The sequence below is a fragment of the Drosophila nasuta genome, chromosome 3 (genome assembly GCF_023558535.2).
Source record: "Drosophila nasuta strain 15112-1781.00 chromosome 3, ASM2355853v1, whole genome shotgun sequence".
Lineage (NCBI taxonomy): Eukaryota > Metazoa > Arthropoda > Insecta > Diptera > Drosophilidae > Drosophila > Drosophila nasuta.
Window position 1 is genome coordinate 14,136,689 of NC_083457.1, and position 22,017 is coordinate 14,158,705.

The following is a 22,017-nucleotide window of genomic DNA, read 5'->3' on the forward strand; positions in this document are numbered from 1 at the left end:
TAGTTTAAAACTACATCAAAATCAACAAAAGCAAAAATAAGCGATTATATTGTCAGTTCATTCATGATTCAAATACCATTCACAATAAGCTCTGTTGTGTAGTTGACGGCGGCAGCATGATTCTTGGCACGACAACTGTAAAGACCCGCATGACGAGCCTGCACATTATCGATGCCTAGGACGCTGCTGCGTTTGCCACCTTTCAGAACATTTATTCCCGAATAGGAACTGATGCCGTAGTCATTGAAGAGCCACTCTATATCGATGGGAAGGTCTCCGTTCGAGATGAGACACGTGACGGACACTGAGTCCTCCACATTTGTGGGCTCCTCTCCAAAATCAAAAGGCGTTATCTTGGGTGGAACTTTAAGTGAAGTATATATAAGTGTGAGGGAGGAAATAACTCGAAAATTAAATAATAAATAATTTAAACAAATGCGCAGCTTATTCTGTGAATCTCTAACGAGTACCGTTGACAATTAATTCCGCAGTATAATTAACAGCGGCCGCATGATTTTTAACCTTGCAGCTATATTTTCCCGCATGTCTCGCCTGCACATTGTCGATGCCTAGGATGCTACTACGTTTGCCATTCTTGACAACTGAGATTCCCGAATAGGAACTGATGCCATAATCGTTGAAGAGCCACTCAATATCGATGGGCAGATCTCCACTTGAGATGAGACACGTCACGGACACAGAGTCCTCCACATTTGTGGGCTCTTCTCCAAAATCGAAGGGTGTTATCTTGGGTGGAACTTTAAGTGAAATGTGTATGAGTGTATGGGAGGAAGTAAATAACTCGCAAATAAAATGATAATAAATCTAGAAAAATGTGAAGCATTTGAAACTCTGGCGAATACCGTTGACAATTAATTCCGCCGTATAATTAACAGCTGCCGCATGATTCTTAACCTTGCAGCTGTATTTCCCCGCATGTCTCGCCTGGACATTGTCGATGCTCAACATACTGTTCCTTTTTCCCCCCTTGACCACATTGATGCCCGAGTAGGAACTGATGCCATAGTCATTGAAAAACCATTCGATATCAATCGGTAAATCGCCAGTGGAGATGAGACAAGTCACCGAAACAGAATCCTCGACATTTACAGGCTCCTCCCCAAAGGTGAAGGGTGTGATTTTGGGCGGGGCTTAAATCATATTCAAACAATTAACAAATCAAAATATACCACAGCAAATAAAAGTCGTTGATTGTAAGTGTAGAGTTTAAAGGCGCGCGAATACCGTTGACAATCAGCTCGGTCGTGTGATTGACAGCTGCTGCTTGATTCTTGGCGCGACAAGTGTAGTTGCCCACATGGTTGGCGTGGACATTGTCGATGCTCAGCACACTGTTGCGCTTGCCGCCCTTCATGACCATGATGCCCGAGTAGGAGCTGATGCCGTAGTGATTGAACAACCATTCGATGTCGATGGGCAAATCGCCAGTGGAAATCAGACAAGTCACTGAGACAGAATCCTCGACATTGGCGGGTTCATCGCCAAAGCTAAAGGGTGTTATTTTAGGTGGTACTGGGTGGGGTAAAGGGACGAAGTCATAAGTTGAAAAATTAAACAAAAACTTAAAGGACAACACTTAAAGATCTAAAAGTATTTTGTAAGTTGGCCAACCATTGACCACCAACGCAGCAGAGAACTCGCTGCTGGCCGCTTTGTTCCTCGCTTTGCAGCTGTAGTTCCCAGCGTGTCCGGCGTGCACAGAGTCAATGGTCAAGAGACTGGTTCGCTTGCCACCCCGCAGCACCGCAATACCAGTGGCATAATTGACTGGAGCACCCTCAAACAACCATTCGATTTCAATGGGCAAATCACCCGAGGTCACCAGACAATTCACTGAAACTGAATCTTCAAAGTTCGCTGGCGCCTCGCCGAAATCAAAAGGCGCAATCTTAGGCGGTGCTGTGGAAGAATTGTTTGTGGGTGGAATTGGAGTTGGAAATCATAATCTATAAAAGAAAAGATCACAGATCACATGCAAAGCCCCGTCATTTAGTTTAAGTACCATTCACAATCAACTCGGCTGTATACTCTGCGGAATCAGCATCGTTGCGTGCCTTGCACGTATAGTTGCCAGCGTGGCCACCATGCACAGAGTCAATGGTCAGAATGCTGGCCTTCTTGCCGCCCTTGACAATGGAGACGCCGTTGTACGGCTGGATGTGAGCACCGTTAAATAGCCAAGTGATGTCCATGGGTAAGTCACCCAGATAGATAAGACAGTTCACCGAAACGGATTCCTCGAAATTAATGGCATGATCGCCAAAGTCAAAGTGCGCAATTTTGGGAGGAACTGGGATTTCATTGGGCGGGAATGGGAATCAAAACAATAAGCAGAAAGTAAAAGAAAATTTAGCATAGTACTCAAATGATGCTCAGTACCATTCACAACCAATTCGGCTGTGTAGTTGACCGAGGTAGCTCGGTTGACGGCCACACAAGTGTAGTTGCCAGCATGATGATCGCGCACGAAATCAATCGATAAGGCGCTAATCTTTTTGCCCAACTTCACCATAGACACGTCGTAGACATTCTCATTAATTTCACGTCCATTGAAGAGCCAAGCGAAGCTCACGGGAAAATCACCCGATGTAACCAAACACTGAACACTCGCCGATTCACCAAAGTTCGAGGGATCCTCACCAAAGTCAAATGGCGAAATTTTGGGAGCAACTTGGAAGAGGAATTACAGGGTATTGAAAAATCATAAACAAAAATATATATAAAATTCTAGTTGTTGTACAAAAATTGAGAAATGCATTAACCGTTAACTTTAAGTTCGGCCGTGTGGTTAACACGACCAGCGCGATTCTCGGCAATGCAGGAATAGTTGCCCGCATGCTTGGCCGAGACAGCTTCAATGGTCAGTTCGTTGATTCGTTTGCCACGCTTCGTGGTTAGTATTTCTAGATAATCCTCAAAGGGTTTGTCGTTCAGGGTCCACGTAATATTCACAGGCAAATCACCGCCCGATATTGTGCACTGAACATTCACAAATTCTCCATAGCTCATGGACTCATCGCCGAAAGAGAAGGCGCTAATGCGAGGCAAAGCTGGGGGAATTGAAAAATAAATCATGACTCTTTTGCTCGATTCAACATACATTTTACCAGCAACCAGCACACACAACACCTGAAAAGTTTTCTGTTAAGGGGACGGGAGAAACACAGCAAATAAGTAGTTGTAATCTTCGGAAAACCGAAGCCAAGTTAATGGGTATATTCAAGTCAGCAAATCTACACAAAACTACAAAATGTTAATAACAAGAATTGCTATTGCCGTCTATAGATAGGAATACTCATAAACTGCGCGGCCACGCACCATTCACAATGAGCTCAGCTGAATGCTCAGCACGACCCGCTGAATTGCTGGCAATGCACGTATAATTGCCGGCGTGCTTCGCCTCGATGGCATCGATCATTAGATTGTGTATGCGCTGGCCACGTTTCTCCGTGAATATTTCCAGTTCCGGCAACAGCGGATGGCGATTCAATGTCCAGATGACCGACACTGGCAAATCACCGCCCGATATGGTGCAATGCACCGAGACGGGTTCCCCGAAATTCATGGGCTCATCGCCGAAGGAAAAGGGTGTTATCTTGGGAGGTACTGAGGAGGCAAGGCATTAAATTAAATAAACTCATTGTAAGGTAAAAAAGCATAAAGAAAATTATATAGTATATAAGTTGCTTAACCATTGACAATCAAACGCGCCGAGTGCGCGGTTAAGCCTGCCTTGTTCTGGGCGTGGCAGGAATAGAAACCCGCATGATGGGCGGCCACCGACTCAATGGACAAGACATTAATGCGTTTGCCAATACGAGAGAACGAGATATCATGGTAACTATCGATGGTAGCATTATTCAGCAGCCAGGTGACATTAATGGGCAGATCTCCACCCAGAATGGTGCACTGCACCGAGGCAGGTTCGCCATAGTTTAGCGGCTCCTCGCCAAAGTCAAAAGGTGCAATTTTTGGAGAGACTTAATCAGAGATGGATAGTTAGTTGTTGTAGAATTAGAATGTTTAAGATTAGTATCCAAACTAGGTTATGCAAAAGGCGCAAGTTAACTGCTTAAAGTTAGGCAACCACAACCACAATTCCTAAGCTAATCTTAATTCGACTACAAGTACCATTCACAGTCAGGTTGACGCTGTAGCTGGTTGTGCCCGCCGCATTGCTGGCGATGCAGGTGTAGGTGCCCGTGTGGGCTGGACTAGCACTTTGGATGGACAACATGCTCGTCTTGCTGCTGATGCGATTCGTTCGCATCTGTGGCTGCAACTCATCGGAACTCGGATCCGTGTTGCTCGCCCGACGCTCAAAGCTCCAGTACACTTTAACGGGGCGATCGCCCTTTGGTATTTGACAGAACAAGTCAATGGAATCGCCGGTGTTGATGACATCCTCAAAGGCAAATGGCAATATTTGAGGCAGTACTAGAATTGTGTGTGTTTTGGACATTGTGGATGGATTTGTGGTGGATTAAAATCATACATAGCGAGCACATAAAGTAAAAGATTCAAATGTGTGGGTGTTTCGTTAAAAATCTCGCAAACCATTCACTAGCAACTCGGCAGTGTAGCTAAAGTTGCCAGCTTTATTGCTAGCCACACAGCTGTAGTTGCCAGAGTGCACCGCCTTCACAGTATCGACGGTCAGCAGACTGATCCGTTCGCCAATTTTGCTGGCCATGACGCCCAGGTGCGGGAAGAGCGGCAAATCGTTGTGCGTCCAGCGAATTCGCAGTGGCAAATCCCCCCTTGGCCACATGGCAGGTCAACTGCACGCTGTCGCCCTCGTTTGCCTCGCCCTCAAAGCTAAAGGGAAAGATGCTAGGCAGCACTATCAAAATGGGGAAGTTTGGGAATAGGAAACGAGGATGAAAAATTATACTTCCAAATAAATCATAACTTAAGTAAACCCAACTATAAGTTGTCGAGCATTATCACCATTGACTTTCAGCTCGGCACTGTAGCTGCTTTCGCCCGCCGGATTGCGAGCCCTACACGTGTAGACACCCCGATGCTCGGCCGCAATGTAGTCAATATTCAGGGTGCTCGATTTGCTGGACATGCGACCAATCACCACATCCCAGTCGCCGCTAACCAAGGTCTGATTGTTCAGCTCCCATGTAATATTGATGGGCAGATCACCCTTGATCACCGTACACTGTATACCCATGGTTTCGCCGGAATTGGAAGCCTCGTCGCCAAAGTCAAAAGGTCTTATTTGTGGGGGCACTTGAGTTGGGAGTTGGGAATTTCAAATTATAAGCACAACAAAATAAAAGAGTTACAAGGTTGAATTAATAGCGTGTTTTAACCATTCACAACGAGCTCGGCAGTTTGTTCCGCGCTGCCCGCGGCGTTGCTTGCAATGCACTTGAAGAGCCCCCCGATGATGGCCATTGATGGAATCAATGCTCAGAGAGCTGAGCTTGGGTGACATTTTGATAATTCTGATGCCCACAATCTCGTTTGTTATGGGCTGGCCATTTAGCGTCCAGTGCAATTGCAGCGGTGTGTCGCCCTTGAACACCATACATTGAACGGCAGTGCTGTCGCCGTAGTTTGAGGGTTCGTCGCCGAAAACAAAGGGCATGACTTGGGGCGGGACTGCGCAGCAAATTAGGATTAAAGCAAAGTTGAATAAACTAAATAAACTCATAAACAAGGAGAGAAACTTGTATATTCCACAATTCAGCGCTTTCAATATTAATTCAGCGCAGGTCAACGACAATTCAACGATATGTTTCCTTAACAATAAATAATGTGTGACAACTTATAGTAAACACAATTCAGCAAGGGTTATTGACAATTCAGCGCATGATTTCCTATCAGTAAGCAATGTGTGACAACTTAAACTGAATTTAGCATGGGTAATTGACCATTGGTTTTCTTGATTTTCTTTCCATTGCATTAGAATTTAGGAGCCTTTAATATTATTGAGGAACCAGAACAGTGCTCTATATAATACAACAGCTTGTTACCGCCAAGAACGCATCATTGCATAGCCATTCAGCAGCTTTAAATGCTATTCAGCAGTCTAAAACAGTGCAGTGTGCGCCAACAACAATTAAAATTAACAACAGCAATCACAACAATTCGTTTTAGTGCTACTTAAGCGAGATACACTTAAAGTATCAGTATTAGTTAGCTAACGTGCTGCACAAACCATTAACTTGCAATTCAGCAAGGTGTTCGCTGCTCCCAGCTGCGTTTGTGGCTATACACTTGTAAACACCGCGATGATATGCGCTCAGCGAATCGATATTCAGCAAACTGGTTCTCTTATTCAAACGCACCAAACTGAAGTCATTTTCACCATTCACGATGGGCGCTGAATTGAGGGACCAGCGTATCTCCAGAGGTAAATCTCCCTTGGGCACCACACAATTGGCGCTGGCAATGTCGCCTACATCGGCCGCAGCCTCGCCAAAGCTGAAGGGCAGCACTTGCGGTGGCACTTAAAGTGGTTACAAGTAATGGGTTTGTAAAATCATAAATCAAATGAATTCAACAACATAAAAATAATTGAAATGTATTGTGAAATAAATGTGTTTTAATGATCCTATAAGAATTCGCAGTCGGCACAAACCGTTCACATGTAATTCAGCACTATATTCAGCGCCGCCTGCTTTATTTGTGGCTATACACTTGTACAGTCCACGATGACGTGCCTCCAGAGCGTCGATGCTCAGCGAACTGGTGCGTGGATTCAATCGCGACAACGAGAAGCTATGCTCCCCGGTTATAATGGGCGCTGAGTTCAGAGTCCAACGTATTTCCATGGGCAAGTCACCTTTGGGCACCATGCAGAAGACACCCGCTATCTCCCCCGTATTTGCGGGCTCGGCACCAAAGTCGAAAGGTTGAATTTGTGGGGGCACTTAATGAAGGGGAATGGGAATTGGGTCAACAAAAAAAAAAAACAAAATATAATTAACCAAATAAGTGTACAACATCTACGCTAAGTAAAGATTTCTTTAGTTCACTGGACGAACCATTCACTTCCAGTGTGGCCACATATTCAGCATAACCCGCTGAATTATTTGCTATGCATTTATAGCTACCCCGATGGGCAGCCTCCAGAGAATCCACATTCAATGAGCTTGTGCGCTTGTTCAGCCGCACAATAGTAAAGCCAAGCTCACCGTTGACTATAAGCGCCGAGTTTATGGTCCAATATATATCCAAGGGCAAATCACCTTTGGGCACCACACAATTTACACTGGCTACCTCGCCACGATTCAAAGGTTCGTCGCCAAAGGAAAAGGGACTTATCTGCGGTGCAACTGGGTTTGAAAAGATAGGAGTCCATATTCAGCTAGTTCTCTTCTTATTTAACGTTAATCTCCAAGCGCTAATTTCTATATTCAGATTTTCAGTTCTAACTGCATATTCAGCTATTCATCATTAACTTAATTTTCAGCAATTCAGCTGAACTTAAACTGCTTAAAATCATATTCAACAATCACACCTTTTCTCTATACTTTACTAATTAAATTCCTTTTCCTATTCAGCACAAGTTATACTGCTAGCAAACAATTTCATCACCTATTCAGCTTATTCGCAAATAGTATTCTTTTAATCAGCAGCACACACAATATGTAAAGCGGAATATTCTAACTCCAATTTTAAGATAAGTTAAGGACTCCAATCCTTATACAACACACACTCCATAAACAAAAGAGGCACCGAAACAAAAGAGGCAACCAGCAGAGTGTTAATAGAAAGCTACCAACATAGAGAAGGAAAGTCGCAGTAGAAGTTAAAGCAGCTCAATAACCAACCATTCACTTGCAATTCGGCTGCAAATTTGGCTTCACCCGCCATATTCTGGGCAATGCAGCTGTAAACCCCACGATGTTTTGCCTCCAAGGCATCCACACTAAGGTAGCTAGTGCGACTGTTCAGCTGTATGACAGTGAAACCATCCAATCCAGTTTCTATTTTGACATCATTTAAAGTCCAATGTATCTTCAATGGCAAATCCCCCTTAAGCACCACACAATTGATGCTTAGCATTTCGCCCACGTTGAAGATCTCGCTGCCAAAGTTAAAGGGCAGGACATGAGGTGGCACTAGGTGAATGATGTGGATGATGAGTGTGTACAAATGAAAAAGCAATAAATAAAAATAATGAACAAAATCATAAATCAAAAGAGTGCGATGTTATAAGCGCGAACCGTTGACTTTCAACTCGGATGTGGTAAAGCTAGATCCGGCCTTGTTCTCGGCAATGCACTTGAAGGTGCCGCGATGATTCTGCTCGACGGCGGCAATATTCAACACACTCGTCTTGGGCGACAGTTTCAGTATGGTGATGCCCTCCTCGCCATTGATAATGGGACGCGAATTTAGCGTCCACTTGATGGTAATGGGCACATCGCCCTTCTGCACCATGCACTGCACTCCGGCATTTTCGCCCGTATTCACGGGATCATCGCCAAACGAAAACGGCGCAATCGAAGGTGGCACTAACAATGTGGTATCAAGGTTTGGATGAGGATTGCAAAACAAATTACTAAACAAAAAGATAAACTACAAAAAATATACTGATTGTGGAGCTTAACCATTCACAGCCAGCATGGCTGATTGTCGAGTCTCGCCAGCATTGTTGGTGGCCACGCAGGAATAATTCCCAGCATGACGAGCTCTCACGGACTCAATGCTGAGCACACTGATGCGCTGGCTATTGCGGGTGACAACGACGCCATCGTTGGTAAAGACCCGCCCACCATTCTTGGTCCAAGCAATGTCAAGTGGCAGATCACCCTTGTTGACCGTACAGTAAGCGGAGACCATGTCCAGCTCATTGATGCTCTCCTCCCCAAAATCAAAGGGCACAACTTGGGGCAGGACTGATAGGAATTTGGGATTTGTGATCAAGTAAAAGCAAAACAAAAGAGGATTTAGCTCAAAGTTAGAGAAATTAACCATTCACAGCCAACATGGCTGATTGCCTCGTGGCGCCGGCATTGTTGGTGGCCACACAGGAATAATTCCCAGCATGACGAGCTCTCACTGATTCAATGCTGAGCACACTCAATCGCTGGCTATTGCGATTGACCAGCAGACCATCGTTGGTATAGAGACGTCCACCATTCTTCGTCCAATAGATATCCACGGGCAGATCGCCCTTGTTGACGGTGCACGAGACTGAGACCATGTCCAGCTCATTGATGCTCTCCTCCCCGAAATCAAAGGGCACTATCTGAGGCAAGACTGTGGGTAGTTGAAGGGAAAGTGGCGGGACAACAACAAAAGCAAAGCAAACGGTAAATAAAGAAGACTCAACAAATAGTAGAAAGAAAAACCCATTTAACCATTGACAGCCAAGATGGCCCAATGTCTGGTCTCGCCGGCATTGTTGGTGGCCACACAGGAATAGTTCCCAGCATGTCGAGCACGCACGGATTCAATGCTAAGCACGCTCATGCGTGTGCTGGTCTTGGTGACCACAATGCCATCGTTGGTATAGACACGACCGCCGTTCTTGGTCCAGGCCACATCGATTGGCAGATCACCCTTGTTGACCGTGCAGGAGGCCGAGACCATGTCCAGCTCATTGACGCTTTCCTCGCCAAAATCAAATGGCACTATCTGAGGCAGCACTGGGATATTAATGGGGATGTGGTTAAAATCAAAATGGAATAGACTGCAACTAAAACGGAGACACAAGCTGAGACTGAGGCTGAGATTTGGGAGTTGAACTCATCACCATTGACACGCAGCTCCGCTGTGTGGTAGACAATGCCCGCAGCATTGCGGGCCACGCACGTATAGTTGGCCATGTGGCGAGCGTGGACGGACTCAATGCTCAGCATGCTGATGCGCTGTGTGGTCTTGGTGATCAGTATGCCATCGTTGGACATGAGACGCGCCCCGCCCAATTTCGGCTCCGGCGCCGTGGTCCAGTAAACCTCGAGGGGCGTGTCGCCCTTGTTGATGGTGCAGGTGGCCGAGACCATTTCATTCATGTTGATGGTCTCCTCACCAAAGTCAAAGGGCACTATCTGTGGCGGCACTAAGCATATATCAAAAGCCACAATGAATCACAGAATTTAAACGAACGACCAACGTTGCAGGGATTTCGTTGCAGCTGAAAATTAACCCGCCCGAAAAGAATATGAAGAGGCGCCGCGTGGGCGACGCAATAAATGGAGCATTCAACTTACCCATGACTTGCACTTCCAGTGAACCGCGTGCCGAATAACCTTCCTGATTCTTGGCCACACAGGTGTACGTAGCCTGATCCGAATTGCGTTCCACGTTCTCGATGATCAAAGTGCCATTGGGGAAGACCTTCTGTTTGCGATTGATGGGCAGAGCACGATTATCTAAACAGAAATAAAATATTATAATAATAAAATATTATAATATAATAAATTAAATTGTATACCAATTTTTTAATTAATATTAATATTTAAATTAATTTGTATTCTGTATCAATTATAAAATGAAGATCTCAGCTTGTTCCCTTAAACTCACCACGTTCCCAGACAATAGAATCAATTGGGTATCCAGCAACGGGGCAAGTGACCATCAGCGTCTCTCCAGCAACAATAGCCTTCTTCTCCATCTGACGAATGTAGGGCAGACCGTAGACATTCAGTTTGGCAGAGTGCTCAGCCACGCCGACTTTGCTCTTGGCAATGCACTTGTAGAGACCACCATCATTGGCATGCACCGAAGTAATGTTCAAATACGACACAACATCACCGTTGACAGTCACATATTGTCCGACTTGGAAGCGATCATTGTTAGCGATTTTCTTTCCATCAAGTTCCCAAGAGATTTCAGGTGTAGGATTGCCGCCAGCAACGCACTTGAGGAACACACTTGGTCCAGGTTCCATGGTCTCCTCTTGGAATGCCTGACGTATGACAGGAGGATCGAAGCGTCCGCCCAGCTTCAGTTCAGCACTTGCTTCCGCCGATTCCTGATCGTTGCGTACAAAACATTGATACATGCCCTTGTCCTCTTTCTTTACCGATTCAATGCGCAGCACTGGCTCACTGTGTCCCATCGCCTTGCCGTCTTTCATCCAGCTGACGGTCTTGATGGGATTACCGGTATATTGGCAGGTGAATACAGCTGGGCGTCCAAAGTCAATGGTCTGTGTGGGGGGATCAATCTTGGCCGACAGAGGAGCAGTCACAGTCAGCACAGTTTCCACACTTTCTCCACCTACTGAATTGTTGACCACGCACAAATATTTGCCAGAATCCTCGACGACAGCGTCCTTGATGATGAGTGTGCCCGAAACCTGTTTAACGCGATCGTTCAATACCACAGCTTGTTTACGGGTGGTGCCCTCAATGAATTTGTACCATCTGCAACGAGAAGAAAGGGTTAATCGGTGTTCTATTGAGTCCAAGTTGATTGGGGAGTCAAAGCGAAGACACAACAAGCATATGACACTCTGTAGGAGGACTTTACTCTATACTTACTCCAACTTCTTGTGGATATGAATTTCTTTATACTTACCTCACTTCATTTGCTTATTGTGCGCAACACTTCGACGAGGGGAAGAGGAAATTTTCCTAACAGCAAGACAAACGCCCTATGCAAAAGCTACCTATAGACGGGCACAGGATAACCCTGACCGGGACAATGAGCCACAAATGTGCCATTCAAGGGCACCTCGTTGATTTCAATGCTCTTTACAGCAATGCGAGGTTTGACATGGCCAATGGGTTCTGCGAAATTGCAAAAACAGTGATTAAGGGTTTCTTTTTCTAACCAACAAAAGGAAACTGCCTGAACTTTATATCTCTATCAACAATCTGTTACTCTTAAGTACCTAAAAGCAGGCATGGGATATGCTTGACCCTGGCAGAGTATAGAGAAACTCTGGTTTAGCTTGCGAGTCAGCTCCTGCAAACGATCCCCAGCTATTGTGGGTGCCACGCTGCCAATGGGCTCTGCAATAAACTCATGCGTCAATTCAAGTTGTTAACGCTAAACTTATTGAAACTGCCTGAATATTGTTAGGAGCTTTACCTAAATGCTGGTGTAGGAAAGGATTGACCTTGGCATAGCATGGCCAAATCGTTGCCAGCTGTTTTGGTCAATTCCTGCAAGCGACCGCCGGATATTTTGGGCGCCACGCTGCCCATAGGTTCTGTAAAACAGCAATTATTCCTCATAAAGTCAAAGAATTACTCCCATTCAAAAGAAGACTACCTGAATATTGTATTATAGGTCAACTAACCGTGTGATGGGCACAGGATATGCCTGAGCCTGGCAAAGCAAAGCAAAACTGGTCGAGATTTCTTTGATAAAGGTAGAGCTTTTCGCCTCTCCCGAAAAAGTTGGAGACTTGGCACCAATTGGCTCTACGAAAAGTCAAAAAGAAATCGCAAATTAACAATATAAACTGCCTGGACTGCATGTAATAGATACTCTTCACTTTAAGCTACCTTATCATGGGTACAGGATACGCTTGAGCCTGACAGAGCAGCGCAAAACTTTGCCCCGAATATCGCACAAATGTATAGCTTTTCATATCGGACGCAAATGTTGGACCCTTGGCACTAACAGGTTCTATATAACAGAAAGTACAAATTAGGCAATTTTAACAATTTCAACCAGTTGGCAGTGTGTTGGCAAAGTTTACCTAATGATTGGCACAGGATAAGCCTGAGCCTGGCAAAGCAGCACGATATCATTGGCACTATGACCAACTAGACTAGAGATTTTAGATACGCTGGCAAATGTCGGTGCCTTAGCACCAACGGGTTCTGCAAAAGATTTTTAGAATAAGCGAATCTGTAGACAAGAGTTATGCTTGGAAAACTGCCTTCATGTTTTATAGAATTTAATCGAACTACCTCATAACGGGCACTGGATACGCTTGAGCCTGGCAAAGCAGTGCAAAGCTTTGGCCTATTCCTCGTATATATGAGAATACAATAGAGTCTGTGGAGAAGGTTGGCGCTCTTGCTCCAATGGGTTCTGCAAAATTACAGCGTAGGTAAAAATTAAAATCTTGTTATCTTGTAATACGAAAACTGCCTGAACTTGAACTCAAGAAAAGAATCTACCTCATGACGGGCACAGGATACGCTTAAGTCTGACAAAGTAGTGCAAAGAATTGGCCTACTCCATGTATATATGAGAAAGCAAAAGAATCTGCGGAGAAGGTTGGCGCTCTGACTGCAATACGTTCTGCACATTACGATATAGGTAAGAGTTTTAAACTTCTCTACAATAAGTGTTAAGATAACTGATCGAATTTGACCGGAAAAATAAAGTACCTCATGGCGGGTACTGGATATGCTTGAGCCTGGCAAAGCAGTGCAAAGCTTTGTCCAATAGCACGTGTATAGGAAAACACATTAGACTCTGTCGAGAAAGTTGGCGCTCTGGCTCCAATGGGTTCTGCAAATTACAAACGAATAAAAACCTCAATACTACAACTCTATAAAACAGCAATGAAATATATAGAAAACTGCCTGAATTTGAGCTGGTTAAAAGAAACTACCTCATGGCGGGCACAGGATATGCTTGAGCCTGGCAAAGCAGTGCAAAACTTTGTCCTACTCCACGAGTGTAGGAAAATGAATTTGAATCTGTCGAAAACGTTGGGGCTCTAGCTCCAATGGGTTCTGTAAATTAGAAATGATCGAGTGCCTTAATACTTCAATACTACAAAACAACAATTAAATTTAGAAAACTGCCTGAATTTCAGAAGGATTATAAAATCTACCTCATAGCGGGCACGGGAAATGCCTGCGCCTGACAAAGCAGTGCAAAGCTTTGACCAACAGCACGCGCATAGGAAAAGGAATTATAATCCGTGGAAAATGTTGGTGCTCTGGAGCCAATAGGTTCTAGGAAAATCATTAAGTAAGTACTCTATATATAAAAGCAATTGAGAACTGCCAGTTGGGGGAGCTACTCTTTAAACTTGCCTAATTATGGGCACAGGAAATGCTTGTGCTTGGCACAAAAGCGCAAAACTCGCATTGATGGAACGCTCAAAAATGCTGCCCTTGGAATCACTGGAGAAAGTGGGAGCCTTGGCACCAACAGGCTCTAAAATTAAGTCAATTCATGAAAAATTACAATTAATTTAATACACAATTTCTAAAAGAACCAGTTGACAAGGCGAAGTCCAAGTTGCCACTCTAAAGTTTAAAGTTTTCTTATTCAATACTTAATTTAATTTACCTAAAGACTGGCACAGGAAAAGCCTGAGCTTGGCAGAGCATTGCAAAGGTGCCGCCCAGGGGCACATTTTGTTGAAAAGTCTGCACTCCGGTGGGCACAGCAGGTGCTTTGGACCCAATGGGCTCTTTGAAAGGAAAGTGAAAGTGATTTAATTTCAACTAAAAAGTTACTACCGAAAACTGTCTGAATGCATTAACCTACAACCTGCTTTTTATTCAATGAAAATCTAATAAAAAAAACTTCCTCAACATAAGTGCAACTTTGTGTTGAACGTGACCTTTTGACACGAAGCCGCCAGACAAAAGACGTTGAACTTTTACGAGCACAGTCGAAAAAAAACGAGCGAAAGGGCAGGGGCGGGTAATAGACGACAATACTACTTGTCGTAACAGTGGCGCGCACAATACATATTTTATTAAGGTCAATGTTAAGCTTAAGGTTACGCTCAACAAGTGAAATTGAGACGAGACATGCGCACAAAGCCCAACTAACGGCAACAAGTTGAGGGCAAAAGCCAAGACGAAAACGACAACAAAGCGAAAGCTGACCCAAAAACGTGCGTTCATTCATAAACCGGTATGCGAGCGGAGAGCATTCCATCCACATACCACACTCACAATCCACAGCAACAATGGCGCGCGCATGTAGGGGTAATTGTTTGGGAAATTTTCATGTGGAACACGAGCATGCGCAGTGCCCGAGAGAGCGAGAGAGCGCAATCAGCTGAGCGCCGCCGTCTTTTGTTTACAAATCGCTGGCACTGTGAATGGTGGTGGGGGAATTTGCCAGCTGCAATTGATTTCGTTTTGCTTTTGCCAGTCTGCGGCTGACAGTCTACGATATGAGTTGTATGTTGTCCGGTCTGCGCTTTACGGTTTACGGTTTGTTTACTTAGCTTACTTTTTATGAGTGTGCGCGCCTGTTTGCCTTTGTGTCTGTGCCTATGTGTGTTTATGTTTGTGTTTGCTCGCACGTTTTATGAATGAACGCAGAGAAATGAAACGAAACGTATCGAAAAACATTCGCTTGGGGTTAAAGTTCGCACTTGTATCTCATGCATAATTAAAGGCACGCATTTGTTGGGAGCCTAACCTGCTAACAGGAACCGGAAATGCCTGAGCGGGACAAAGCAGCACAATGTCCATGCCGCAATGCCGTTCAATGCCCGACCACTTTGTGTCTGTGGAGAGAGTGGGCGCCTTGGCCGAAACGGGTTCTAAATGGGAGCAATTTATAGCGAAGAATTCATTAGAGGAACATCAAATATTATAGAGTATATCGGTTATAAGAAATAAGCAAACAATTTTCATGTAATCAGAAATTGATTGCATATTCAATATATAAGCAAATAAATTCATTAATTTATTTTGATTTAATAAAATCAATGTATATTCCCAATTAATTGGAAAGTGTGAAATTAGATTCTTTAAATTATTGACAGCAATTTCATGTGAACTTAGTATTGTGTTGAATTTATTTTAATTTCATTTCCTGAAAAGCACTTCAACTTATAACCGATATTTATATGCAGATGTTGAGATAGAGCAAGTAGAGTTTACCGAAAACTGGGTGCTGGCCTTGAGCCTTGAGCAGGACAAAGCAGCGAAATGTCGCTGCCTCTTCGCAACTCAAAGGGTTTGCTCATTATAGAGCTCATTATAAGCTTGAGGTGGACAAAATAGCGCCAGATTTGTGGATTGCCATCGCTCAATCCAGGAGCGTTTAATGTCGTTGGAAAGCAAAGTGGGCGCCTTGCCACCAACAGGTTCTAGAGAAGCACATTAAATTGTTTATGCAAGCTAAATCAGACTCTAAATAAGCACAATAAATTGAAGAAACATACTAAATTCATATTCTCTGAATGTTAGGACGAAGTACGCGATTTCGGCTTACCGAAAACTGGGCGCTGGATAACCCTGAGCTGGGCAGAGAAGCGAAATCGAATGAGCTTGCTGCAATTCAAGAGGTTTCTGAACGAGAGCAGGAGTTTTGGGAGCCGAGCTTGAAATGGGTTCTGTTAATGTGTTAGGAGATGAATTTATCAGTATTTATAAATCAATCAATGCCTGATGTTGGTATAGTTTGTTTATTTAAATCTCTACTATGAACAACACACCTAAAACTAGGAGCTGGATAGCCTTGAGCTGGGCAGAGTATAGCAGTGTCTGCTTGAAGCTCAATCACATTTGGCTTATAGGTCAAAGCATTTATCTTGGGCGGACTGCTGCCAATGGGCTCTGAAAAGCACATAGAAAACGTTCACAAACAATACAAGACATCTTCGCTATTTGCCTGAATGTTGGATAGAAACTTAAGCTTACCGAAAACTAGGTGCAGGATAGCCCTGAGCTGGGCATAGAATGGAAATGCTTGAGTGATGTGCCACAATCAAAGGACGCGACTGCAGTGGCGGCACCTTGGGAGCTGTGCTCGAAACGGGCTCTGAAAAGTGCTCACAAGACTTAACAAAGAAGTACAATAAAACTAAACGGAAACCTGAATGTTGAGTGGTTGTACTTGATTTACCTAAAAGCTGGCACGGGATAACCCTGAGCTGGGCACAATAAAGCTAAAGTGCTAGCGCCTGCATAAGTTTTCATATCGAATTTGGCCAGGGAAATGACTTTGGGCACAGTGCTGCTAATGGGCTCTAAAGAGTGTAATAGAAGATTAGCTTATTCCCTCAACATTTATGCTAAAGAAAACTGCCAGAATGTGAGATTACCGAAAGGCGGGCACAGGATAACCTTGAGCTGGACACATAATAGCCACAGTGCCATCTATGCGCGCATATTCTATATTTGTTTTCTGTATCAGAGCAACTCTCGGAGCTGCGCCACTAATAGGTTCTGCAATCAAGTGAATTTCAATTAAAAATACCCACTAAATTGACTCATTAAACTGCCTGAATGATGTTGGGAGTTCCTACCTAAAGAAAGGCACTGGATACGCTTGAGCGGGACAGAGCAAAGTGAAGCTGCCGCCAAGTGCCACGTCCACATTGCGTGTCTTATCACCCGAGGTGAGACGAGGTGCCACACTTCCCACAGGCTCTATAGAAATATCGAAAAAGTTATAGTAATCAAGTATTAGCCTGCCTTAACCTGAGCCTAGGATACTCGAGGAAATTACCTAAAGAATGGCACTGGATAAGCTTGGCCAGGACAGAAGAGAGTAAAGCTGCTGCCCAAATGCGATTCGGCATTTTTGAGTCGATTCTCAACACTGATTTTGGGCGCCACGCTGCCCACAGGCTCTAAAAATTGAAAATCAGTTTGCCATTAGCAACTACAACTAGTTAATAAACATTGCCTGAATGTTGGGATTACCTAAAGGCGGGCACAGGATACGACTGGGCGGGGCAGAAGAGCGTGAATGTGGAGTGCAGTTGAGCTGCCGCATCCTTAAGTCGTTCGCCAACGCTTATCTTGGGCCCCACAGAGCCAACGGGTTCTATGTCAAATAATAGATATATTAGACCCAGTTAAATAACCCACAAGCTAAATGAAAACTGCCTGAATGAGTCTCACCTATAAGCTGGCACTGGATAGGATTGAGCAGGACAAAAGATGCTCAAATCGCCAGCGAGAGGCACTTCGGCATCCTTGCGACGCTCCCCAATGCTGATTTTGGGCGGTACACTGCCCACAGGTTCTTGAAACGTACAAGTTAGTTAAGCACACAATACAGGCAACAAATTGAAAACCGAAACTTTGAAAACTGCCAAAACTTTGGGAGGAGTGTGAGAGCTGTGCCTAGTTCAAGTCAATTGCGTGACAGCTTATTGTGAATGGGTTTAATTATGCAGCAGCCAGAGAATGGGAGACAAAGGCTAAGACCCAATTAATATTGGCAGTCAATGAGGCTTGAAGATTTTGCTATGCTCGATTTATGATTGCAAGCAATGCTAAAAGTCAACATATTACCTATAGAAGGGCACTGGATAGGCTTGAGCAGGACAAAAGATGGCCACAGTTTGCTCAGAGCGAATGCTGTCGCGTGTTAAGCCATCCTGCTTGTTGACACGCGGAGCCACACTGCCCACAGGCTCTAAAATATAGCATATTAACGAGATAGACTAAATAAAGGGAACTGAAACTGACTCTGCTAAAGGCATAGGATACTCGACTGGGGAAGAACTGACATTCACTTTACTCGACTATAAAGAAAGCCACATTGACTTTGATAAAGAAAAATAACATTAAATTGATATATATATATAATTGAAGACTCTTTGACTTTGAAGTCATCAAAACAAACTGAAGTGCAAAAATGTAACTCAACTGAGCAGCAATTAACACTATGATTAAAACAAGTAACCTTCGGTGTTAAAGAGAAAAATTATCACATTGTAAGAAACATATTTGCCACTGGGGAATAATTAACACTATGCGAGCAAAAGATAATCAGCGGACAATCACTATCAGAGTAAAATATAATCGACAATCTCCAAAACAAGACTCAAAATATTGTGCACTATTACTTTACCTATAGGCTGGCACAGGATAAGATTGTGCAGGACATTGTATTGCAATTGACTTGCTGCTGCTAATGCGATCATGATTAAACTCATCCTTGCGATTCACACGCGGTGCAACGCTGCCAATTGGCTCTGCAAAAGTGTTCGCGAAATATATTTAAACTGCCTGCCTGGGAGCTTACCTAAATGCTGGCATAGGATACGATTGAGCTGGACACAACAGAGCCATGGAACTGTTCGCTTTGGCCACAAATATACCCAGTTTATCCTTAATCTCTACTTTGGGCGCCACACTGCCCACAGGCTCTGTAAGCGAATGGAGTTCAATGAAAGCTCTAACAATTTTTACTGCCTGAATATTGTCCTAATAGGAAAACTTTGGACGATTACCTAAAGGCTGGCATGGGATACGATTGCGCAGGACAAAGCAGAGCGAAGGAATGTGACGACTTTGCCAAGAAAATACCCGCTTTATCCTTGATTTCAACTTTAGGTGGCACAGAGCCAACGGGCTCTGAAATAACAATAATCCATATTGAGTTAAATACTAAAACCTCACCAAAAAGAAGAGAAAGAGTACTCGACTAAGTATTACCTAAAGGCTGGCATGGGATAACCCTGAGCTGGACACACCAAACTCAATGAGTTGTTCGACTTGATGATAGCAATCTTTACTTTGTCGTTAATGTCAACCTTTGGCGCCACAGAGCCAACGGGTTCTATAAAGAGGAACAAATATTGAAACTCACTGCTTTCTTTCTAAGTAAAAACTGCCTGAATATTGACCGTTGATCTCACCTAAAAGCTGGCATTGGATAAGCCTGAGCGGGGCATAGTAGACTCAAGGAGATATTGAAATGCTTCGAAGAGAACTTCAGCTTGTCATTCATGTCCACTTTGGGAGCAACAGAGCCCATAGGTTCTATGAAGCAACCGAATAATAGTAAGCGAAAGTTGATTATTTAATTCTATAATCAATAACTGCCTTCAGCTGGTATAGTGTTTGTTCTCACCTAAATGCTGGCATTGGATAACCCTGAGCTGGGCATATTAAACTCAATTCCCAACCCAACTTAGCCATAGATATGGCCACCTTGTCTTTCAAGTCAACTTTGGGCGCCACAGTGCCAATGGGTTCTACAAAACAATAATGAAATGTCTTTAGCAATCAAATTTAAACTGTCTGAATAAGTTGAAGGGACTCGTAATCATACCTAAAGGCTGGCATTGGATAACCTTGAGCTTTGCAGAATAAGTTCAGCGAAGTGTTTGATCGCCTAATGGAAAAATCCATTTTATCATGCATATCAACCTTGGGCGCCACACTGCCAACGGGTTCTGCAAATATATATTCTCTATATTACTGTGTCTAAAGACTGCTAAAACTGCCTGAATGAAACTGGTTTTAATACCTGTAAGCTGGCATAGGATACGACTGAGCTGGACAAAGCAAATTCAAGGATTCTCCAGAGGGTTTGTCAAGCCACGTTATGCGATCTTTGACATCCACTTTGGGTGCCACGCTGCCAACGGGCTCTGTAAAGAGCAACAATAAATAAGATGCAACTAGCCTAAAGAAAACTGCCTTAGAATGCGGAGTAGGAAAACGCAGCTTACCGTTGCGCGGGTGTTGGATAAGATTGAGCGGGACAAAGTAAGCTTAATGAAACACCTTTGGGCTTGTCGACCCATTTAATGCGATCATTGGCATCCACTTTGGGTGCCACGCTGCCCACAGGCTCTGCAAGTGAGAGAAGTAAATGAAGCTAACCCCAAAAGCAACTAAAATAACAACTGAATGTTGGGATAGAATTACCTAAAGGCAGGGACTGGATACGACTGAGCTGGACAGACTATAGCCAGACTGTGATTTAATGCAGCGCGTGCGTAATTAATCTCATCTTTAATATCAACCTTAGGTGCCACGCTCCCCACGGGTTCTAAGAGAAAGAATGGAGCAATTCATAAGGAATGCAATCTAACTAAGGGGTGCCTGAATGTTGAGAGCAAGGGGCTTTACCTAAACGCTGGCATAGGATACGATTGAGCTGGACAAATGAGCGCCTTCGATGATCCCAGTTGTGTCCTCGCAAAGGTAAATTCATCGCGGGTATCAACTTTAGGAGCCACAGAGCCCACAGGTTCTGCGATGAAAAGTGGCAGGAATTAGAAAACATTTTTGGGAACTGCCTTGCTGAATGTTGCGAATAGGGAACTAACCTAACAACAGGAACTGGATAGGCCTGGCCAGGACATTGCATGGAATAATCTTCCCGCATTTTCACTTGCAGCACTTGAAATTTGTCATGCAAACTTGTGATCTTTGGTGGCACAGAGCCAATGGGTTCTACAAAGAAAGTAATCTAATAATAATACTCTTCTTTAAGGCTGCCATGAATGAGGGAGATGGAAGTCAAACTAACCTAACAACGGGTACTGGATAAGCCTGACCAGGACATTGCATAGCATAGTCCTCAAGCATTTTCACTTGCAACACTTGAAACTTGTCGCTCAAACTTGTGATCTTTGGCGGTACAGAGCCAATAGGTTCTAAAAAAAAGAGTGTTCTCTAATATTTGTAATATTCTACGTAATTATCATCTGCCATTAATGTGGGAGTTGGAATTTCTTGATGCCAAACTAACCTAACAATGGGCACAGGATATGCTTGGCCAGGACATTGCATGGCATAATCCTCCTGCAATTTTGCCTGCACAAACTGAAACTTATCGTGCAGATTCGTAATCTTGGGAGGCACAGACCCAATTGGTTCTAAATAAAAATATCAAAAAGTTACTTCGATTGGAATAAACTAAACCTTATAATGTTGGTTGGGCACTTGATAATGAAACTAACCGCACAACGGGCACAGGATACGCCTGACCTGGACACTGCATGGCAAAGTTCTGAGATAATTTCACTTGCATCAATTGAAACTTGTCATTGATATTGTTAATCTTGGGTGGCACAGAGCCAATGGGTTCTGTAAATGAAATTACATTTTGAAAAGGAATGAAATAAGAAATAAGCTGCCTGAAGCTGAGAGTTGGGAGCTGGCGACTTTTACCTATTGATGGGCACCGGAAAAGCTTGGCCAGGACACTGCATTGCATACTTCGAGCCCAACTGCACTTCCATGGTGCGAACTCTTTCGAGCAGATTCAGTTTGGGTGGCACAGCAGCAACGGGTTCTAGGGGAGTTAATAGAAAACCACTCATAAGTGTGAGTTCTAACCTCAGACTACCTGAATGTTGACTGATATAGTGAAACCCACCTATATGCTGGTATTGGATACGATTGTGCTGGACACTTGAGACTCAAGCTCTTGCTCACA

General features: G+C 44.0%; 1 protein-coding gene across 50 annotated transcripts in view; it reads right to left on the reverse strand.

The window, feature by feature from the left end:
- Nucleotides 1–22,017, reverse strand: part of LOC132793059 (cell adhesion molecule Dscam2) — a 74,667-nt gene that overhangs the window by 21,372 nt on the left and 31,278 nt on the right. For 6 of the 50 annotated variants that reach the window (XM_060802690.1, XM_060802692.1, XM_060802714.1 and 3 more), the window contains exons 7-8: nt 10,516–11,360; nt 10,203–10,364 (exon numbers count right to left, since the gene is read on the reverse strand). In XM_060802690.1, coding sequence (XP_060658673.1) covers nt 10,203–10,364; nt 10,516–11,360 — 1,007 coding nt within the window. Of the gene's footprint in view, nt 1–76; nt 365–470; nt 759–2,023; nt 2,312–2,400; nt 2,692–2,783; nt 3,072–3,339; nt 3,628–4,152; nt 4,459–6,196; nt 6,488–6,619; nt 6,911–7,025; nt 7,317–7,814; nt 8,106–8,210; nt 8,502–8,597; nt 8,886–8,961; nt 9,250–9,745; nt 10,052–10,202; nt 10,365–10,515; nt 11,361–13,513; nt 13,638–13,738; nt 13,863–13,943; nt 14,068–14,202; nt 14,327–16,095; nt 16,217–16,523; nt 16,645–16,728; nt 16,853–16,927; nt 17,052–17,732; nt 17,857–18,128; nt 18,253–19,896; nt 20,021–20,702; nt 20,827–21,538; nt 21,666–22,017 lie in introns of all 50 variants that reach the window. The other 44 variants (XM_060802716.1, XM_060802675.1, XM_060802667.1 and 41 more) reach the window with 33 other exon arrangements.